The sequence below is a fragment of the Hyperoodon ampullatus genome, assembly GCF_949752795.1.
Source record: "Hyperoodon ampullatus genome assembly, chromosome: 6".
Taxonomy (NCBI): domain Eukaryota; kingdom Metazoa; phylum Chordata; class Mammalia; order Artiodactyla; family Ziphiidae; genus Hyperoodon; species Hyperoodon ampullatus.
The window spans coordinates 26,614,483-26,634,622 of NC_136919.1; the positions used below are offsets into that span (position 1 = coordinate 26,614,483).

Sequence of the window (20,140 nt, forward strand, 5' to 3'; positions counted from 1 at the left end):
TAAATATCATTTTCTATTTGTGTCATGACAGGGAAAAGGGTGAAAAACACTGGATGTGGCAACAAAACACACACCAAATTACTATAATAAAATGCAGACAGTGATGTGTCAAAAAAAGATCGGATTATTAAGGTGGGTGTTTAGAGGAGGGAGGCCTTAAATCTAGAAATTCTAGAAAAATTACGAGAGGTCACATTTGGAGTGAACATGGGAAGATGAGTAGGATTTGAATGTGCAAAGAGGGAGGGGCAATCGATGGAGAATATTCCAGGTGTAAGGCACAGGTAGGATTGGGAAAAGGATTGGGATGAAGAATACTGAGTTCAATTTGGTTAGAGCAGAGGATGAGTGAAGAGGAATAATGGGAGCTAAAGTCAGAAAGAAAGGTTGGGTGCATGTGGCATATCTATCAACTTGCACATTTGTATATTTATCATGTGATATTAATTATATTCATGACAATAACTAAGGTACTACAAAATTCAAGGTGCCTTGTAAATTGCCAAAGTTTAAACAATATTTAGTAAGATTCTAATGCTAAGTAAGTTTACTGTGCCTTAGTTGCAAGCATAGTATAAAGTTGCATCTTTTGAAGGTGAGTTGGATGGTAAGAGGTGTGGGTATGAATTAAAGTCATTGATAAAGCCAAAATTACCATGTTAAAACTACTCTTGAAAATTGCTTAAATTGCCCATAAGGTCTTTTTTTTTTTCTTTTTTTTTTTTTGCGGTACGCGGGCCTCTCATTGTTGTGGTCTCTCCCGTTGCGGAGCACAGGCTCAGCGGCCATGGCTCACAGGCCTAGCGGCTCTGCGGCATGTGGGACCGGGGAACGAACCCATGTCCCCTGCATCGGCAGGCGGACTCCCAACCACTGTGCCACCAGGGAAGCCCGCCCATAAGGTCTTTTAAGCATGGTTTTATAAATACTACCTTGTGCAATAATTGTTGGGAGCACTAAGTTCTGAGAATTATTAAGATAATTAAAAGAACAAAAAGGTGGGGAAGGAGTCTTTAGAGAGGTGTCTGGGCATTTAAGCTATTCTACATGTTAAATGGTTATCAAATTCCTAAGTAGTGAAAGGTTGATAAGCAGAGAATTCTAGTGTTATTGTTTGCCTGCAGAGTTCACTCCTTTTGGTTTGACGTAAGGTCTCTATAATCTTAATATATATGGACAGATTGTTTGGTAATGGTGTATGTGTGTGGTGGCAGGAGCCACTAAAGCAGAAAGTGGAAAGGTTTAAGTACTAAAGCCAGGGAACACTATGTGTAAGTTTAAAATGATATCATAAGATAATAGAAACAAATGGAATTTTGTGTTGATAACAGAACTCTCTTGATTGAAAGTAGAAGTTCACTTGAGCTAGTTTAAGCAATTAAAGAAAATGCTGGGTGAGAGCTGGGGTAGGGTGGGGGATTAGGAGGCTTTGGGGTTTAACCAGACCTAAGTGGTTAATGCTAAGCCACTCTGGGGTTAAGCTAAGCCTCAGGAATGAGCTGGAACCAGGAATTTGAATGTGCTGCAAACTCTGTTTCTTTTTTGTGCATCTAGTCACTCTCACCTACCTCGCTTTCTGTCTCTTTCATGGCTTTTCATTTTATATTCTAAAGGTTGAAGGTTTCTAACAAGGGTAGGGATTACTGCTGCTATTTCACCACTATTTCAGAGACAGGTAGTAAAGAGAAATGCTATTAAGGAAGTATATATTCCTTGTCTACTAAGAGGTTTTATTTGTTCTAAATCAAGAATTACTAGCTCCTTATTTTCCTTTTTTATTATGGTGTAACTCACACAAAGTATATACACAAATCGTAAGTGTACAGCTTGATGAATTTTCACATATGTAATCACAACGGTTCAATACACAGAAACTTTCCAGCACCCCAGAAAGCTACTTATGCTCTCTCCCAGTTAATCCCACATTAAAGGTAACCACTATTATCACTTTATTTTTAACCTTTCTTCATCTCAGTTCACAAGATTGTTGGAATGTTAGAATGCACAAAGATAGAATGCATTCAGAACTGCAGTAGATATTTCAATAGTTCATATGCTAGAGAAAGAACTTAGTGAAGGTAATGGCTTTACATATTTTTTGAACATGACCTACAGTAAAAAAAAAAACAACCCCCCCCCACATTTTTTAACAACATGGCCTAGGATATACATACAATCATCTCTCCACAATTTTAAGCGGGATCATGGGCAGCATGGCTTCCTCTGATTCACCAGTCTATGGAGTCAAAAACACAGCCACCAGGAGCTCTGCTGTGAGCATCTTCTCCATTCAAGAAACAAGCCATATTAAAGCTAGAATCCTAGTCCCAATCTCAGATTCCTGGAACAGGTATATTATTGTTCCAGCTTGGGTTAGGGGTCTGCTTCTGGACCAATTCACTATGGTCAGGAGCATGGGTTCATGCCTGTATAAAATGGCTGCCAGAGGCTCATAACTGATAGCCTGCAGATCTGGTGGGGAGAAGCAGTTCCCAGAAGAGGAATGGACTAGGAAGATAACCTAGGAGGTCTATATTATTGTGCCAAATCTGAATTTGATTCTCCATATACTTGCTCTACAATACTGGAAAAATTATGTCTTAATTCATAGAGTGAATATATATTGTTTTCTTAGCCTGTTCCAAGAATGTGCTACTTTCTAAGCAAATGATAATATACACCTTTCCTCAAGAAACAGCCTTATTCATGTATAACTGACATACCATAAACAATATTCATATTTAAAGTGTATAATTTGGTAAGTTTTAACATATATATACACCCATGCAACCAGTACCACAAGCAAGATAATGAACATATCCATTATCCCCAGAGTTTCCTCGTGCCTCTTGGAAATCCCTCCCTTCACCCCTACTCCATTTAGCTATTATTCTTAATTCTTCAAATAGCTCCCACAATTCCTTACAGACACAAATTAGATTCTGCTATTTGAAAGTGATCTTTTCTCCCATTACAATTTTAAATAGGTGATTGCTGTTTAGGAAAGCTATTGCTCTAGCCATTTTACTGAACGTGTTTCAATTCATTCCTTGGGTTTTCTAAGTAAGCAATCATAATACCTAAAAAGAAAATTTTTCTTTTTCTCCATTTATTTATTTATTACTGTTTGTTTTGTTTGGCCTTCCTGGTTCAGTTAGGACCTCAGGAAAATGTTGGCTAGTAGCAGCAGGCCTGCTCCTAACAATTTCAGTGCCCAGGCAAGAGTACAAAAAGAGGTCCACACACCATATATCTAAATATTTAAAGATTATAAATCAAGCTAACAAACTGTTAGATTAAAACGTTCTATTTAGCTACCTTGACACACCTAACTTATAGCAAACATACGTATAATAACCTAGAAGGCTAGGTTCAAGTTTAGAATCCTTGAGTGTCACATCTCCCTAGTGTACTTGAGGTAGATTTTTCAGAGCTTAACTTGAATGACCTTTACTTCAAAAGCTCTTGTCTTGCATAAAAAATTTTTTCCCATGGTATTGGCTAATACTTTAATTTTTCTCCTTAGAATTAAAATCTTATAAACACCTCATTCCTAGAGTAAAAGAAATCAGCATTCATTATACTCACAAAGAAAATCCAAAACGCTTAGCAGATTTTATGCTTTATTTTAGAAATTACCTTTCAAGGCAATTCTTACAGACCCCTAATATTCATTGGTCCACAATTTCTACCCCTACTCCCACTCCACTGGAAGACCCTAAGAGCTGAGTTTCCTTAGCTATGGCTTGAATATCCTTATGACTTCTAAGGATAGTACCATCAGTGGATACGTTCTGAGCAAGTCATCTGAATACTCACAAACGCATATTAAAAAGGCTGGATCTGGGCCTCCCTGGTGGTGCAGTGGTTGAGAGTCCGCCTGCCGATGCAGGGGATACGGGTTCGTGCCCCGGTCTGGGAGGATCCCATATGCCGCGGAGCGGCTGGGCCCGTGAGCCATGGCCGCTGAGCCTGCGCATCCGGAGCCTGTGCTCCGCAACGGGAGAGGCCACAACAGTGAGAGGCCCGCGTACCGCAAAAAAAAAAAAAAAAAGGCTGGATCTGGAAGTCAGGCCATCCAGGGAGGAGGACTTGTGACGTGAACAGGGCTTCAAAGCCGTTCATTGGTATCAGCTGGTATAACTGGAAGAACTTGAAAAGGGAATTAGGAAACCCAGTTGAAGTTCCAACTGTGTCACTACATGGCTGAACTGCTAGTGAGTCACTAGAACTCTTTTTTGAGCCTTAGCGTCATTATCTATAAAATTGGAATAAGGTTACTGGCACTGGGTTGACACTGGTTCAACCCGTTTTGGGGAAAAAGCACAACTTGTCTGAGTTTCAGTTTCTGTGCCTGTTACAGTTAAGACTTGTGCCATCTACCTCAGAGGGGGGTGTAGATGGAGAAGGCACAACCTCTGTGAGCTTCAGTTTCTACAAGTGTAAAGAGGTAAGAACGCCCGGACAGCCCACCAATAAAATTCCTAGAAGAACAGAGGAAAATGGACAAAAAAGTTGCAAAATGTAGTGGGCTATACAGATGTGAATTGTCTCACACTTAAAACACAACGAACAGACAGACTTAAAGAACATTTGTGCGTCTCCTTCCTCTTGGCTCCCTTGTTACAACCCCACAACATAAATCAAGACCACGTAGTAAGACGGTCCAGAGCGGCGACCGCGTCTGTACACACAGGGGCGCCAGCCACACCCCTCGAAGCCGGGACTGGGCGGGAGGGGGAGTGGCGCAGCCCAGCCCGCCTATCGCGACGCCCAGTCCCGTCGCGCCCGCGCCTGCGCCTGAGCCGTGCGTACCCACCGGCCTCGAACGTCCCGGCGGGAGGTAAGGGGATCGCGATAGGCCCCCTCGGGAGCGTAAGGCCCTGGCAGGCGTCGTGGGCCGGGCGCCAGCCCCGCGCGCGGGAGGGGCGCCCCGCAGGAAGCAGGGCATCAGGTTGGAAGTGCGAACGCTGTGGGAGCTCCTCTCGGCTTGAAGAAGTGGTGGTTTCGGTTTTGGAGGTGCTTTCGAAGCGGGTATAGGGAGGCGGCCGACCGGGCGAGCTTGACGGCCTCCCGGGGTCTCGGGGTGGAAAAGTTTACTTCGTCTGCCCTGCGTGTGACGCACTGTGGGTCTTAGGTCATCAGGGTCGCCCGCGTCTCGGTCCGGAGAGGGGCCCGCGCACCCGTTCGGGGGCGGGGGCGGGGGTGGGGGGAGGTGGCGTTTGGTTTATGTGGCCCAGGTGCGCGGTGGGTGACGCTGCGAGGGATGACGCGAGGCTCGAGGGTTTTGAGGGGAAGTCCTGGGGCGCGAGGGGGGAGCCTCCTGTCAGCCATACCGGGGAGAGTGGTTCGCAGAAGGCCCCACGTCTGTCTCCCCTTTTTACAATTCGGGGAGGCTCCGAGAGCAGACCGTACGGTAGGTAGGTCCGAGGGCCTTGATTTTCTTTCCAAATTCAGTACCCCTTCCCCCAGTGAGAAACACGGGGCGACGTGCCTGAGGGAATTCGGTGCCCCAGGTGTGGGGAAGTGTGGGAAGGTGTTCATAACTTTTTTGGAAGGGGGTGTTGCCAGCGATATTGGACTTTTCCTGAGAAATGGGGCTTTTCACTTATAAATAACCTTAAGTAATTTGGTTAACCTCCCAGTACTTTTTCCTTATTGGAAACCTGAGTAGTATGGTACTCAGCTGGTAATAGTTGTAAGCACTAAAGGTAGTTTGTAAAGCACCTGGCACCCGCCCCGCCCACCCCAAGTGTTAGTGCAGTGAATATGATTGCAATTCTTTGACCTCAAAATATTTGACCTGTCTTATGGGAAACATCAGTCTACACATTATTTTAAGAGACTTTTTATTTTGAAATATTTTACAATTACAGAAAAGTTACAAAAGTAATACAGAGTTCTCTACAATTTCCTTTAATGTTAACATCTTACATAACTATAATGCAATTATCAAAAGTAAGAAATTAACTTCAGTACAACGCTGTTAACTAAATCACCAACTTTCTTCAGATTTCATCATTTTTTGTACTAAAGTCCTTTTGCTGTTCCACGATCCATTCTAAGATCCCACGTTGCATTTAGTTGGCATGGCTCCTTAGTCTTCTCCAATCTGTGACAACTTCTAAGTCTTTTCTTGTCTTTCATGATCGTTACACTTTGGAAGAGTCCTGGTTAGTTATTTTGTAGAGTGTCCTTCAATTGGGTTTTGTCTGATGTTTTCTCAAGATTAGATTAAGGTTGTGTACTTTTGTTGATACCACAGAAGTGTATATGCCCTTCTCAGTAGTTCATCATATGAGGGGTACATGATATGACACACTGCATTTGATATTGCTCTTGATCACTTGGTTAAGGTGGTATCTGTTGGAATTATCTAATGTAAAGTAACTATTTTTCCCTTTGTAATTAATCAGTATCTTGGGGGGAGAACTACTTTTAAACAATGCAAATATCCTGTTTCTCCTCAAACTTTAATTTGTTGATTTTAGCATCCATTGATGATCTTGCCTTCAGTAATTATTACTGTAATGTTCTAATGGTGGTTTTCTGTTTCCCTCATTCCTTCATAATTTATTAATTGGAGTTTTTCTGTAAGGAAGAGCTGCATCTTCATCCCATTTATTTATTGTTAATTTTTTTTTATCTGTATGGACTCATTTTTCTATTGGTTATTTTCCTACACTTTCGTTATTTGTTTTATGTCTCAAATTGTTCCAGCTTCGTCCATTTCAAGTTTTTTCAGGTTGCTTCCTGTGCCCTTTTTATAGGCTCTCATCCTTTTTTGAGAACTTCCTTGCTTTTTGGATGCTCCAAGCTTCTCTTGCGTTTTCCCTGCCATTTCTCCAAAGACCCTTGCTTTCTTTGTTTGGAGGGTAGTATTTAAACACCAAGGATCTGGGCGCTAGGTGTGCTCATTGCTACTGGGTTATCATTACTTCCAGTGCCTGGCAGAAGACATCTTAGAAGCATGTGTGAGCGTATGTATATATTTCTAGCTGTATATACAGTCGTCCCTTGGTATCCACAGAGAATGGTTCTAGGACCTGCAGTGGATAGCAAAACCCGAAGCCACTTAGGTCCCATAGTTGGCCCTTTGTATCTGCGGTTCCATATCCATGGATTCAACTGTGGATCATGTAGTATTTATTGAAAAAATAGTATTTATTGAAAAAAATTCACTGTAAGTGGACCCTCGCAGTTCAAATCCATATTGTTCAAGGGTCAACTGTAAATCCATATATTTCATGGAGATACAGGCACACATATGTGTATATTCATGCATCTGCAAAGATTTATATTTATTTTTGTGTTTATCTGTATATATGTATACACACGCATGTATTTTAGATATATGTCTGTATATATCTATATAAAGATTTTTTTTTCTAAACTAAAGTTTATCCTGATACTTTTGTTTCTAATACAGTACCACAGGGTTCATTCTAGTCTTGCTCTTACTTGTAACTTCTTTCTTCAACAGTGAGAAATCTGGCTTTTGTGTTCTACAAAATATTTCCTTATTTGTTCAGTCCTAGTATACACATAAAGTAATTTCAAGATTTCTAACCCATAGTCCTATGAGAAACAAATTTACTAACTAGAGTACAGTATAGTTGTGTGTAATTCTTTTTGTCTTTAGCCTTGTAGTGTCCAGTTTAGTATCTAGGATCCCATATCTAGACACTAGTATCGAGTATGCAGCATCTGTTTTCCAAAGTTACCTAGATTAGTTATTTTCTTCCCCTGCTTCTTTCATTATGGTTATATTGTTCATTTGTAATACAATTAATTTTATTTTTTATAGTTTGTATTTCATTTTGGGTTCCCCCACATCTCGTTGTTTTTGTTTTTTAATATACAAAAATTCACCTTTTGTGGTGTACAGTTCTGTGAATTTTGATAAATGCATATAATTGTTTATCCACCACCATTGTCATGATACAAACAATTCTGTCGCCCCAAATATTCCATTACACTTGAAAAATAAAGTTAAAAGTAATACAACAACTTTACAGAAGTTTGAGAAATTAGGCATTTTTGTGTGTTTTCTCTTGTTTTTTCATGGGCATATTTTAAATACCTGTGATGTTAATGTAAATGTATTTTTTAATCCTATGTTTGACTTATATCAGAAATATTTCCCAGTTTTCTGACTTAAAAATCAAGAAATGCTGAAATACATTTTCAACTCATTATTTAATCACACTTTTAAACCACAATTTCTATATTGAATTATGACCTTCCCTTATAGCTTATAAATGTTATTTTATGATCAGAGGCACTGTTGGATGACTTTGTTTCAGTAACATCGTACTTTATACAACTATTTGAATGCTGTGTTCCCTTCTTAGTTTTATATGGGTATTTTATTATAATTTTATAGAAATGGAAATGGTGGAGAGAAAAAAAATACTCTAGAAGGAGACCAAGAGTTGGGAAAGTCTCTTGGGAGGGTCTTGGGCCAGAATGTCTTCCCCTAGAGATGGCCCTTGTGAGGCAGCAGGTTATTCCTTGAGCACAAAAAGCTGAGGGGCAGAGTCATGCACTCTGACCTGGAAATATTACTTTTTGAATTCAGAAAAGAGAGCTATCATCATAGCATAGGGGAGCAGTGAAAACAAGCCAAATAGTCAATAATTGGGGTTTGTCAAGTACACCGTAAACTGATTAGTGGAAGAGAAGGCAGAATCATTTGAGTTGTATCTCAAATGATACACAAAGTTGAGAGGCAGATGGGATATAAAAGAGCATCTAGACAGAGAGAACACCTTGCAAAGCCAAAAGTAGAGATTGGGTGGATTACTTATGAACATTTTATTTTCTTGTTCAGATAATAGGGAACTCTTAGAAGTTTTTATTCAGAGGAGGAGCATGTTGCCTTTGGTGTTTTAGATATATTCATTGGTGATAATCTATGGGGAAAAATTGGAGAGGGGAGAGTCTAAACGCAGGCCAAATAAGACACTTGTAACGTGCTATGCATATTGTGCTGTTTGACTAGAGTGATAGGATTAGATATAGTGTAGAAGAGACGTGAAGAAATGTTTTAGTTCCATTAGCATCTGTTGAATACCAGGTATGTTAAAAAACATTTTGATAGGAATAGTAATAGATATAAAGATAGCTTCTTATATAATCTGCATAATGGAAGAAAACACAAGAGGCAATGTGATAAACTGGGAACATTAGTGTTAGGGAAATATTGATAATTTATGAGACTATTATATGTTAATATAATAAGAAAAAGACAGTCCCTGTAGCACGAGCAGGCAATTGATGAAAGAAGAAATGCAAATAGAGAATAAATCTCATTAGTAATTTAAAGAATGCAAAATAAAACAATAATGAGATACCATTTTTGTCACCAGTTGAATGTCTTAAGAAGAATGATAATGTCAGGTATTGGTTGGAGTATGGATAAATGGACATTTTAAAGTTTTTTAAATTGAAGTATAATTGGCATACAATACTGTATTTCCAGTATACAGCATAATGATTTGACATTTTTATCCATTATGAATTTATCACCATGATGTCTAGTAACCATCTATCATCCTACAAAGTCATTACAATATTATCGACTATATTCCGTACGCTGTACCTTACATCCCTGTGACTTGTTTATTTTATAACTGGAAATTTGCACCCCTTACTCCCCTTCACGCATTTCACTCACCACGCTGCCTCTGTTCTGGTGACCACCAGATTATTCTCTGTATCTGTGGATCTGTTTCCGTTCTGTTTTGTTTTTTAAATTCCACGTGTACATTAAATCATACAGCATTTGTCTTTGGCTTATTTCACTTAGCATAATACCCTCTAGGTCCATCCATGTTGTTGCAAATGACAAGATTTCATTCTTTTTTATGACTGAGTAATAGTCCATTGTGTGTGTGTGTGTGTGTGTGTGTGTGTGTGTGTGTGTATGTATGTGTATATGTATCGCACCTTCTTTAGCCATTCATCTATCTTTGAGCACTTAAAGGTTGCTTCCATATCTTGCTAATGTGAATAATGCTCTATGAACATAGGGGTGTATATATCTTTTCAGTTAGTGTTTTCATTTTCTTCAGACAAATACCAGAATTATAATTGGTGGATCATATGATAGTTCTGTTTTTAATTTTTTGAGGAACCTCCATACTGTTTTTCATAGTGGTTGCACCAGTTTACATTCCCACCACATGCATGTGGGTTCCCTTTTCTCCACATCCTTGCCAACAACCAACACTTGAAATTTCTTGTCTTTTTGATGATAGCCATTCTGACAGGTGTGAGGTGATAGCTCATTGTGGTTTTGATTTGCATTTTCCTGATGATTAGAGATGTTGATCATCTTTTCATGTGTCTGTTTCCCATCTGTATGTCTTTCCTGGAAAAATATCTGTTCGGATCCTCTACCCAGTTTTTGATTGGATTGTTTATTTTTTTGATATTGAGTTGTGTGAATTCTTTGTATATTTTGGATATTAATGCCTTATCAGATATATCATTTCCAAATATCTTTTCTCATTTAATAGGTTACCTTTTTGTTTTGTTGATGGGTTCCTTCACTGAGAAAGCTTTTTATTTTGATGTAGTCCTGTTTCTTTGCTTTTGTTGCCCTTGCCTGAGGAGACAGATCCAAAAACATATTGCTAAGACCAGTGTCAAAGAGTATACTGCCTATGTTTTCTTCTAGGAGTTTTATGGCTTTGGATCTCCCATTTAAGTCTTTAATCCAGATAAATGGACATTTTGATATGTTGCTAGTGGGAATGTAAATAGGCACAGCCTTTTTTGGGACATTTAGAATCAGGAGCCTTGAAAAATGTGTGTACCTATTAATTCTATTTCCAGGTATTTATTTTAAAGAAATAATCATAGATGGTAGTATGGATTTGTGTGAAAGAAGAGTAATTACACTGTGGTTTAGTTTATAATAGTGGAAAATTGGAAACATCCTGAGTGGCCAACATTAGATGATTAAATTATCAAACATCTGTACAATGTGATACCATGCTGCTATAAAAAATACATTATAGAAAAATAGTAATTTACATGGAAACATTTTTATTATATTTGATCAGGTTATTCAAAATAAATCTTTTATTTGTTCTTCATTGCTTCCTTTATTCACCCAGTAACAGTATACTTTATTATACTTTTTTGCTCCTTGACATTCCTTTCTTTTGGGTTTATTTTCTTTATTGTTAAAGCATGCCTTTTTACTAGTTCTTTTAATGAAGGGCTTGGTAATAAACTCAGTCTTTGTATGTCTGAAAATGATTATTTTACCTTCACTTCTGAATAATAATTAACCTGGGTATACACCAACTCAGCACTTTGAAGATATTCCTATCTTTTGATATGTTGCTTTAATGAAAAGTTTACTGCTTTTGTTGTTTTAGTTTATCTGTCTTTTATCTCCGGTTTGCTTTTTAAGATATTTTTTCTTTGTCCTTAATGTTCTGAAATTTCCCTTCCATGTGTTTAGGTAAATTTGTTTTTTTATTTATGCTACTTAGTGTTTATGTGCATTTTCAGTTTGAGGCGTTACATCTTAATTTTCAGCATATTCTCTTTGAATAGTGCCTTTTTGCCACTTTATTTATTCTTTCCTTATGGGACTCCTACTTGTTATTGAGCTTGTCATTTTATCCTTAATGTTGCTTATCTTCTTTTTATGTGTCCTTATTCCTCTGTGTTCATGCTGATAGCTTCCAATCAATAATTGCCTTTTCAGCTACAAAATTTACTGTTTAACCCGTCTTTGGAGGTTTTTATTTGTAGAATTTTTACTTGGTTTATTTTCAGATTGACCTGTTACTGTTTCATAATATTATCTATTTTTTTAAAGATTCTGTTTCTTTCTTTATATCTTTATTTTAAAATGTACCTATTTTAATTTTATTTTTAGGTTACTTTATTATCTCTAGTCCCTTAGCTGTAAATTTTCCCATTTTGTTGGGTCTGTGGACCAATCTTTTGACGGTGAACTTCCCCATCATCTCTAATTCCCACTAACTACTGTAGCTGTTAGACTCTTTATTTTTGGTGTCTGGAGATTTTCCTTTTTTGCTTTCACGCTTAGATTAACTGTAAAGACCAAGTTACTGGTAGATGAGATATACCAATGAGTGTATAACCAACACTTCAAGATTTTCAACTGTGAAAGAGAGAAACAACATTATTTAGAATAATAGTTCTTAATGATTCTGGAGTGGTAGAGCTTTTTGATAATTTCCTGAAAGCAATGGACTCTGTCTTCTGAAATAATTCAAAAATATATTCATAATTTTTTGTAAACAAACATTCAGGAACTCTCAAGTCCCACACCCCTATCTCTATGGACCCAAGTCTAAGATACCATAACCCAATGGAATTAACATAGTCAACTTATTTATTTTTAATATGGGAGAGGTTATGGCTAATTAGATGGCATGAAAACATGATGTACAACAGTGGTTTTCAAGCTTGCTTAAGCAGTGGAGCCCTTTATTTACAGAAAATCTAATAAGTTCAAATTTATGAAATAGATATAAGTAAATTTTCTCCAACTGAAGCAGGTGTGGGGTCCTGGAGCCTGTCCACTTGATAACCTTTACCATCACCTACCCTGACCCCAAAGACATAACCCTGGACTCTCTGGAACACTGCTCAAAAAACTGGTGAATTAGAAAGAGCATTTGATTGCACTCTCAGGAATACTGGGTTCTTACTCCAGCTCTGTCACTGGTTACGTGTACTGATTGTAGGCAATGCTAATCACTTTGTAAGAAAGGGAAGATGCAATTTAAAGGACATCAATGAGAAGAGTTGCATTTTATAATATATTTGAAGTATATAATTACATATGTTATATTAGAAATGGAGTTTTTACAGCAGAAATGTTAAGAATGAAATTTTTTCTTCCAATTTTGCCATTTGACGCTTTTTTAGAAAACATTATTCACTGTCCAGGATACATTGGGAGATAAAGACTTGAACAGTATATTTCTGGTTTTTTGAAAAAAGTTATTTAAATATATGCATACATATATATATCCTTATATTAAAAAGCCCTGGAAAGACATACATCAAAATGGAAGTAGGGGGGTGGGAGGGGGAAAAATGGGAAGAGTAGTTAACTATAGGTGAGGAGATGATTGTTGATTTTATTTTATTCTCTTTTTCCTATTTTCTAATCATTCTAAAGTAAATATACATTACCTTTGTAGAGAGAAAAAGATTTTAAAATAAAAGTTTTGTTAAAAAAACAGTCACTGAAGTTCAGCATTAAGTTGAGTATGTATTTAGAATATATTGTAAAATTACCTAATTGTTGGCTTTTAAAAATAATAGAAATTGATTTTTAAAATTCTTAAATAAATATTTCCCTTTTAGGTTTTTCTACATGAGTGGAGAAGGAGAGTGCAAGTAGAAGAGATACAACATTTTTTTAGGATGTCTGAAGATGAAGAAAAAGTGAAATTACGCCGTCTTGAACCAGCTATTCAGAAATTTACTAAGATAGTAATCCCAACGGACCTGGAGAGGTTAAGAAAGCACCAGATAAATATTGAGAAGGTGAGTTGTTTTATTTCTTTCTTTTTTTCCATTTTTTTCTTTTTTTACCACAAGAAACAGTTACATATTCTGATTTATATTTGTTGTGCATTTCACCTACATTGAGAATATTAGATAAGAGTCTTTGCTAAAACATCTAGCTCCTGTTGATTTAATGACATTATTCATTTTTTCATCTGGTTTTTCTGTTCTACAAATACTCCTCTCACATTATTCCTTTTTTAGGAAGGGATATAAGAACAGAATCAGGGGCTTCCCTGGTGGCGTGGTGGTTGAGAGTCCACCTGCTGATGCCGGGGACACAGGTTCGTGCCCCGGTCTGGGAGGATCCCACGTGCCGTGGAGCGGCTGGGCCCGTGAGCCATGGCCCCTGAGCCTGCGTGTCCAGAGCCTGTGCTCCGCAGCGGGAGAGGCCACAACAGTGAGAGGCACGTGTACCGATAAAAAAAAAAAAAGAATAGAATCAATGCCTTTTTAGTTATACACAGTGATGAATTGAGCAGTTAATAATTAAAATACAAACTGTTTGATAGCTGACTATAATGTGAAGGTAGTGGACTTTGGTTAAAGGGCTTCCCTTAATTTCATTCACCCCATGGCAAGTTTTCTGAACTGTGAGTGTGTGTTCCTGTCCTTTTCAGGTGCCTGTAGATTAAAGAGGTAAAATCACTGTTTGATAGGAGGGAATTTCCCAACTTCACTGCTTCCCTTTGAGGAAAGCCCAAAGTTGAGAAATATTAGCTAGAGGTCAGTTTAAGAGATAGGTAGAAGGAAGAACCAGTCTCAGGGACTGTGGTGGTTTCATAGAACCTGCTCTGGCTAGGGTCTGATGGAGTGGTTGTGGCATTTATGGGAACGTCAAGTTTACTAAATACTGAGCATTGATTTGGCAGGTTACCTTGTTTTATTTGCTGTGGGACAGGTCAGTGGTATTTGATCCTTCAGAAGAACCTCCCCCAGTATAAATTTTAAGCTGTGTGGCCCTCCATTAATTTTTTTGGGGGGGCAGGGGGAGGGTGGAAGTGGTCATTAAGCCTTTCAGTATAAATAATAATTATCACCCTCAACTGCATACCTTATACAAGTAAGAAGAGTGTCAACTTTTTCTCTCATAGATACCAGCTGTCTTCCTAGTACTTAAGTCTTTTGTAAAAGTATAGAAAATAAGTGCCAAGAAAAATAAGATGAAAATTTCAATGCAAATATGAATAGAATTAAAGATTAATATTTAGTCATCTCTTAACTTCTTTCTTCTTTATCCATAAGCAATAAGTGCGATGACTTTTAAGGATGGAGAAGTTGTCTGCTAAACTGATTATTCTTGTCATGAGCAGAAACAAAGTGTTCCATGCTTTGATTAATAAGGAGGGCTTGTTCTTTTAGCACTGTAACAATATAGAAATGGAGTTGTTTACTTCTGATTAATCATATCTGTGTTTGATAATGTGTGTGTCAAAGTCCTGAGCTTATGTTGAAGTGCTCAGTTACAAAGATGGTAAGAATTTGGCAAGTGAATTGATTCTGAAAGGAATAAATAGGTGGACTGTGGTCTATTAAGACTATTTCTTTTATTGTCCTATTTTACCTTTGGCATTTTCCCTTTTCAAATTTCCCTTTCCTTGTATTTATTCTATACAAATGTGCTTGCTGTCATTACCCTCAGATCCTAGCCACATGTACCACCAAGTCGTCAATGGAAAGGCCCAAACCCTGGGAGAAAGCTGTGGGGATAGAAACAGGTCTATTACTGATTTAATTAGCTGTGTCAGAATTCAGAAGAAAATTATTCCAGAGTTATATAGATCTTTTTCTGCTGGAACATTTTTCCTTTACCATTTTCTGAAATTTTTACTTACTAAGAAATTTTTAGACAATATCAGAATAATTATAATTTACAATATAGGTGATGCTGTCTGAAGCTAAGCAGTTAAACTCATACTGAGCTATGTTTTATTCCATAATCTTGATCATTCTGTCTCTAGGTTTTCTAGTTTAGTTATGAAAGTAATTTTTTTATCTATGTAAGATTGAATAACATATTTTAATAGATAGTTTATGGCAAAGTAAAAACATTTAAAAGCCACAGTGTTCACTGTGGACAAAAGAGTTAAGAACTAAATTTAGACTCCAGGTGTCTAACAGTGCCTCATTTTCAAAAAGGCATGTTTTTCCTGGGGGAAGGGTGTAGAAAGATAAAATATTTATTATGTTAGCCATCAGTCATCCAATATGAATTTAAAAGAAGAAAGTCAGGCTGAAGGGAAATTGAAAGTAAGCCTTAGTGGAGTGATTCTGCAACATCTGAAAACAATGAGAGTAGTGTGCTGTGGACACCTGGGACTATATTCCATAGGTCCTTCAGCATTATGTTTTATTACACATGATAGACTTGATTAGAATGTAATCCTGAAATTTGAAGTGTTAGCATTCAGCTTTCTTGGCTAATGTAAAATAGACTTAAGCATAGTTAATAGGAACAATATCATAAGCTTGGAACATAATTTTCTTTGTTTCATTTTATAGGGGTTTGGGGGAAAACTTACTGTGTAACATGTACTGTATTAGTATATGGTTAAAATGCAAGTGGCAGAAAACCTAAAAATAGCTTATTAGATGAGATAGAGGTTTTTTGGTTTTGCTTTTATTTTTAATCTCTCATAGTTTTGGAGGTGGTCTAGGGCTCCAGTGGCAGCTCAACAGTCATTAAAGACTTAGGCTGTTTTTATCTTGCTTTCCAATCCTCAACTTGTTTCTGTCTTACATGTAAAACAGCAGCTCCAGCTCTAGCTATCACATCCACATTCCAACTAAGATGAAAGAACCAGAATCCTATTTTTTCTGAATATGTTCTTTTTTCTCTCAATTCTCTCTTTTTTTTCTTTTAAAGAGAATCCTCCTGTTCTTGTTTTATGGATGCAGTATCATATAGTCTCTCTATGGTGGTATTATTATTATATTTTTTAAAGTTTTCTTCTGCTTCCCCTTCTGTGTTTCCTTCCTTCCTTCCTCCTGCCTTCCTTTCCCCCCCCTTCCTTCCTTCCCCCTTCCTTCCTTCCTCCCTCCCTCCCTTCCCCCTCCCTTCCTCCCTCCCTCTCTCTTCCTTCCTTCTTTCCCCTTCTTTCCTCCTTCCTTCTCTTCTCTCTTTTTCCCTTTTCATTTCTTAAATATATTCTCTCTCTTTCCCTCTCTCCTTTTCTTCCTCCCTCCTCCCTCCCTTTCTTCCTCTTCTCCTTCCTTCCTTTCTTTGTGTCAGTCTACAGTATTTTAGGCTTTCCTTGTCCAGCTGTCGATATTTAAGAGTGCTAATTGGAAGGGGTGTGTGTGTGTGTGTGTGTGTGTGTGTGTGTGTGTGTGTGAGAGAGAGAGAGAGAGAGAGAGAGAATGGGTAGCAGAGAGAGAGAGAGAGAGAGAGAGAGAGAGAATGGGTAGCAGGGCAGTAGTAGGGGCCTTATTACCTGGAGAGGTGAACAGAGGAGGATCTGTTTTGATGGGGAACCACCAGATACTCTCCTGGAGTGTTGTCTTCTGTGATGATAGAGGCAGTCCAGTTGCTTGGGCCTATGGAGAGGACATCTGATAGACTACCTATTCCTTACATAAACTTTCAACTAATCCTTCTGTTTTTAGCCCCACCGTACACATCCTCCTGGTTACCTGGTAGCTGGTACCTCTGGTTACTGAGTCTTTCTGGAGTAGTGCTATGCATTGGTTTGCTTATCACTGCCTTTCTCCCCCACCATCCACCCCTTCTGCAGCCCTAGGTTTCAGCTTTCTCTGATCTGCTAAGTTCAGCTGTAACATGTCCATAGTCTTTCCAGCTTCCAAAATTTTGTTAAAATTTCTTGTTCATTGATATCTTCTGTTGTATTCTCATTATTCTTGTGAATTTATACCTTTTAAAGTTCTTTACTGTCATTTTAGTTGAGTTTTGGAAGAGAGCAGAGATGACTGTTCAGTCTGCCAGGTTTAATGAGAAGGGAAATTATTACAGGATATAAATACATGTTAGCTTTTCATAAGTGTTGGTGTTTGCTGTTTCTTATATTGTTAACATTGAAAATTATGTAAAAAATTAGCTTTCTAACCTGCAAGAAGTTTACAGTCCAGTTAAGGAAATAAGATAGGATATGATGGGGCAACATATAATTAGGTGTGAAAATGAGTGTTCAGGACTGTTCAGGCAGCATGAAGCCTGAACTATGTGGTACAAAATCAGATATAAGCAGTCTTATTGATTTGTTATTTTATTGATTTGGTTTCATTTATTTGTTTTCTTGTGGTTACAACAGAAACCTTTCCCATTTCTCTTTTTAGTCTGAGAATGTTTATTTCAATCTTACAATCACATTTTCCCCCTCATTCTTTTTTTCTGATAGACTCCTGATTCAGTTTGCTTTCTCCTGTGTTACAGGATAGGAAAGCCTCAGCACAGGTGGTGAACTCCTCTCCAAGTGTTTGGAATAATAGCCTTTAATAATGTAACCTAATTTAGGTTTAACATTGTTTAGCAAACATAGAAAGTCTGACCTGTTTTATTCCTTATTTTTCTTAGAATTTTATTATTATAAGACATAAGATCATCTATTCAGTCTTCATCCAAGACACTAATCTCTTCTACAACTTACTTGACAAGTGAGCAAATAATAATAATTGTAAAGATAGTCGCTGTTGTGTTTATTTGTTGAGTGCTGTGTAAGGTTTTTATATATATCATATCATTTAATCCTCACAACATCCCTATAGGTTACCCTTATTTTTGTCTTCCTTTTTTAGGTGGGGAAGCAGACTTGGAGTGGTTAAATTACTTTCTTGAGATCACTATGCTGCTAAATATATTAATCTTCTAATGTTGTGCTTGAAACATAGTGTGTTCTAAGTTTGTTCTTACTCTTTCTTGGTTTTCATTTTCCTCTTAGTCATGTTTATTGCGGACAGTTCTATTTTATGATCATTTTCCTCAATGAAGAAGGAAGATGTAAAAAAAAAAATAGAGTTGAATACTTTGGCTTTCCTCCATCTATTAGCAACATCCACTCCATTTGTTCACCTTTCAAACTTTGTTTTTTTGTTCAGATCCCAACTTAGTAATGTTCTGTGGAACATGCCCTGGTTGATTCCATCCTGGGTCAGATATAAATGCACCATCCTCACACAGCACTCTGCAGTAGACCTTAAGGTTCACTACCCCATGATTGATCTTTAGAGAGTTGTAAAGGTAACATTAAAATCTTTCTCATAGAGTTATTCTGAGGATTGAGATATTATGTGAAGAACCCTTGAATGCAAGGTTGATACTTGGAAATGAGTTACTTATAAGTAAGTTATCGTTCCCGGGCAGTCAACATTGGTGCTATCAGTTAATTGTTTGTAATCATTAGGAGATTCACAGCATTCCTGAGACCCTTTGTGTTTGTTTTGGGTTTTATATTTTTTATACATGGTAGGCACAGTAAGGTGCCTTACATTAGCTACACTATAAGGTAGATATTATTATTTATCTTCATTACATGAGTAATCCTAAGTTTATGGCTTATAATCATTGGGCCATCTATTAATATTATGTAGCTTTACTTTTAGAGTCTTTGATATTTTCTCTTTTGTTGAGTTTAATAAAGTAAATTTATTTGAATTGAATACTTACACTTTTTATCATCTACAATACTGATTATTATCCCACCTAATTAATCCCCCACAAAACCATCATCTTCCCTACGAAAAGTTCTGTTCATTCTGATCACTGAGATATCTTCTGATACCTGGCAAAAGAAGCCTTCATCTACTTTTTCTGCTTCTTTTCTCATCACTCTTCCCATCTTACATTATACCACAAACACATTGATCTTACTTCAGTCCTTTGGATTCCACATGACTTTACACCTCAGAGTATCCCCAGGTCTTTTTCTCTCCAATTGAAACGTCTTTTTTTCCTACTATGCTTTGTAAATTCAAATAAATCTTTTAAGTGTCAGCATAAAGTTTAAATTAAAGTGCTTTTATACCTTAAACTCCTAAATTCTGAATATTCTCTATGTTATATCATCATCAAATTCCCTGAACCTCTAGTGAATAACATTATATAATTTTAGAAAATTATTTTTAATAATTATGAGTAGCTTTCATGTTTTTATACTCTAAGCAATATGAAGCAGATTTATTATTGTTATTCAATTTTGAATCAAAATATTCTGGAAGATGAAATGACATAAAATGTGAGGCTACAAATATATAAACTTGATTAAATAAATGGTGGGGTGTTCTAGAGAGAACTTTTAGTCCAGGAACCACTCTTAAAATATTTGTTCTCTTTGCCCAGCAGGCAAAGCAAAACTGAGACCTGGGTGTCACTGCCAAAGAGCACAAAGGGATGAATGTTGGAAGCCTGAAAACACCTGTGCAGAGGTGTTCATCACACCATGGTGTGGGTTTATAATAAGGGTTATCCAAAAAGATAAAATAGAAGAGTGGGTAAAAGGAGACAATGTATTCACCAGGATGAGAATGGTGAACACGGCTTTTGTCTCACCAGGATAAGAATGTGCTTTCGTCTCATGGGAAAGTCTAGGGGAAAGGCTGTTTCTGTGAATGTTGG

At 37.4% G+C, this 20,140-nt stretch overlaps 1 protein-coding gene across 1 annotated transcript in view; it reads left to right on the forward strand.

Moving 5' to 3' along the window:
* Positions 1 to 4,855: 4,855 nt before the first annotated feature.
* STX17 (syntaxin 17) overlaps positions 4,856 to 20,140 on the forward strand; it is a gene marked incomplete at its 3' end in the record, with an annotated part of 81,901 nt that continues 66,616 nt past the window's right edge. Inside the window, exons 1-2 of the mRNA XM_079705720.1 lie at positions 4,856 to 4,954; positions 13,369 to 13,551. Coding sequence (XP_079561846.1) covers positions 13,429 to 13,551 — 123 coding nt within the window. The 5' untranslated portion in view covers positions 4,856 to 4,954; positions 13,369 to 13,428. The remainder of the gene's footprint in view (positions 4,955 to 13,368; positions 13,552 to 20,140) is intronic.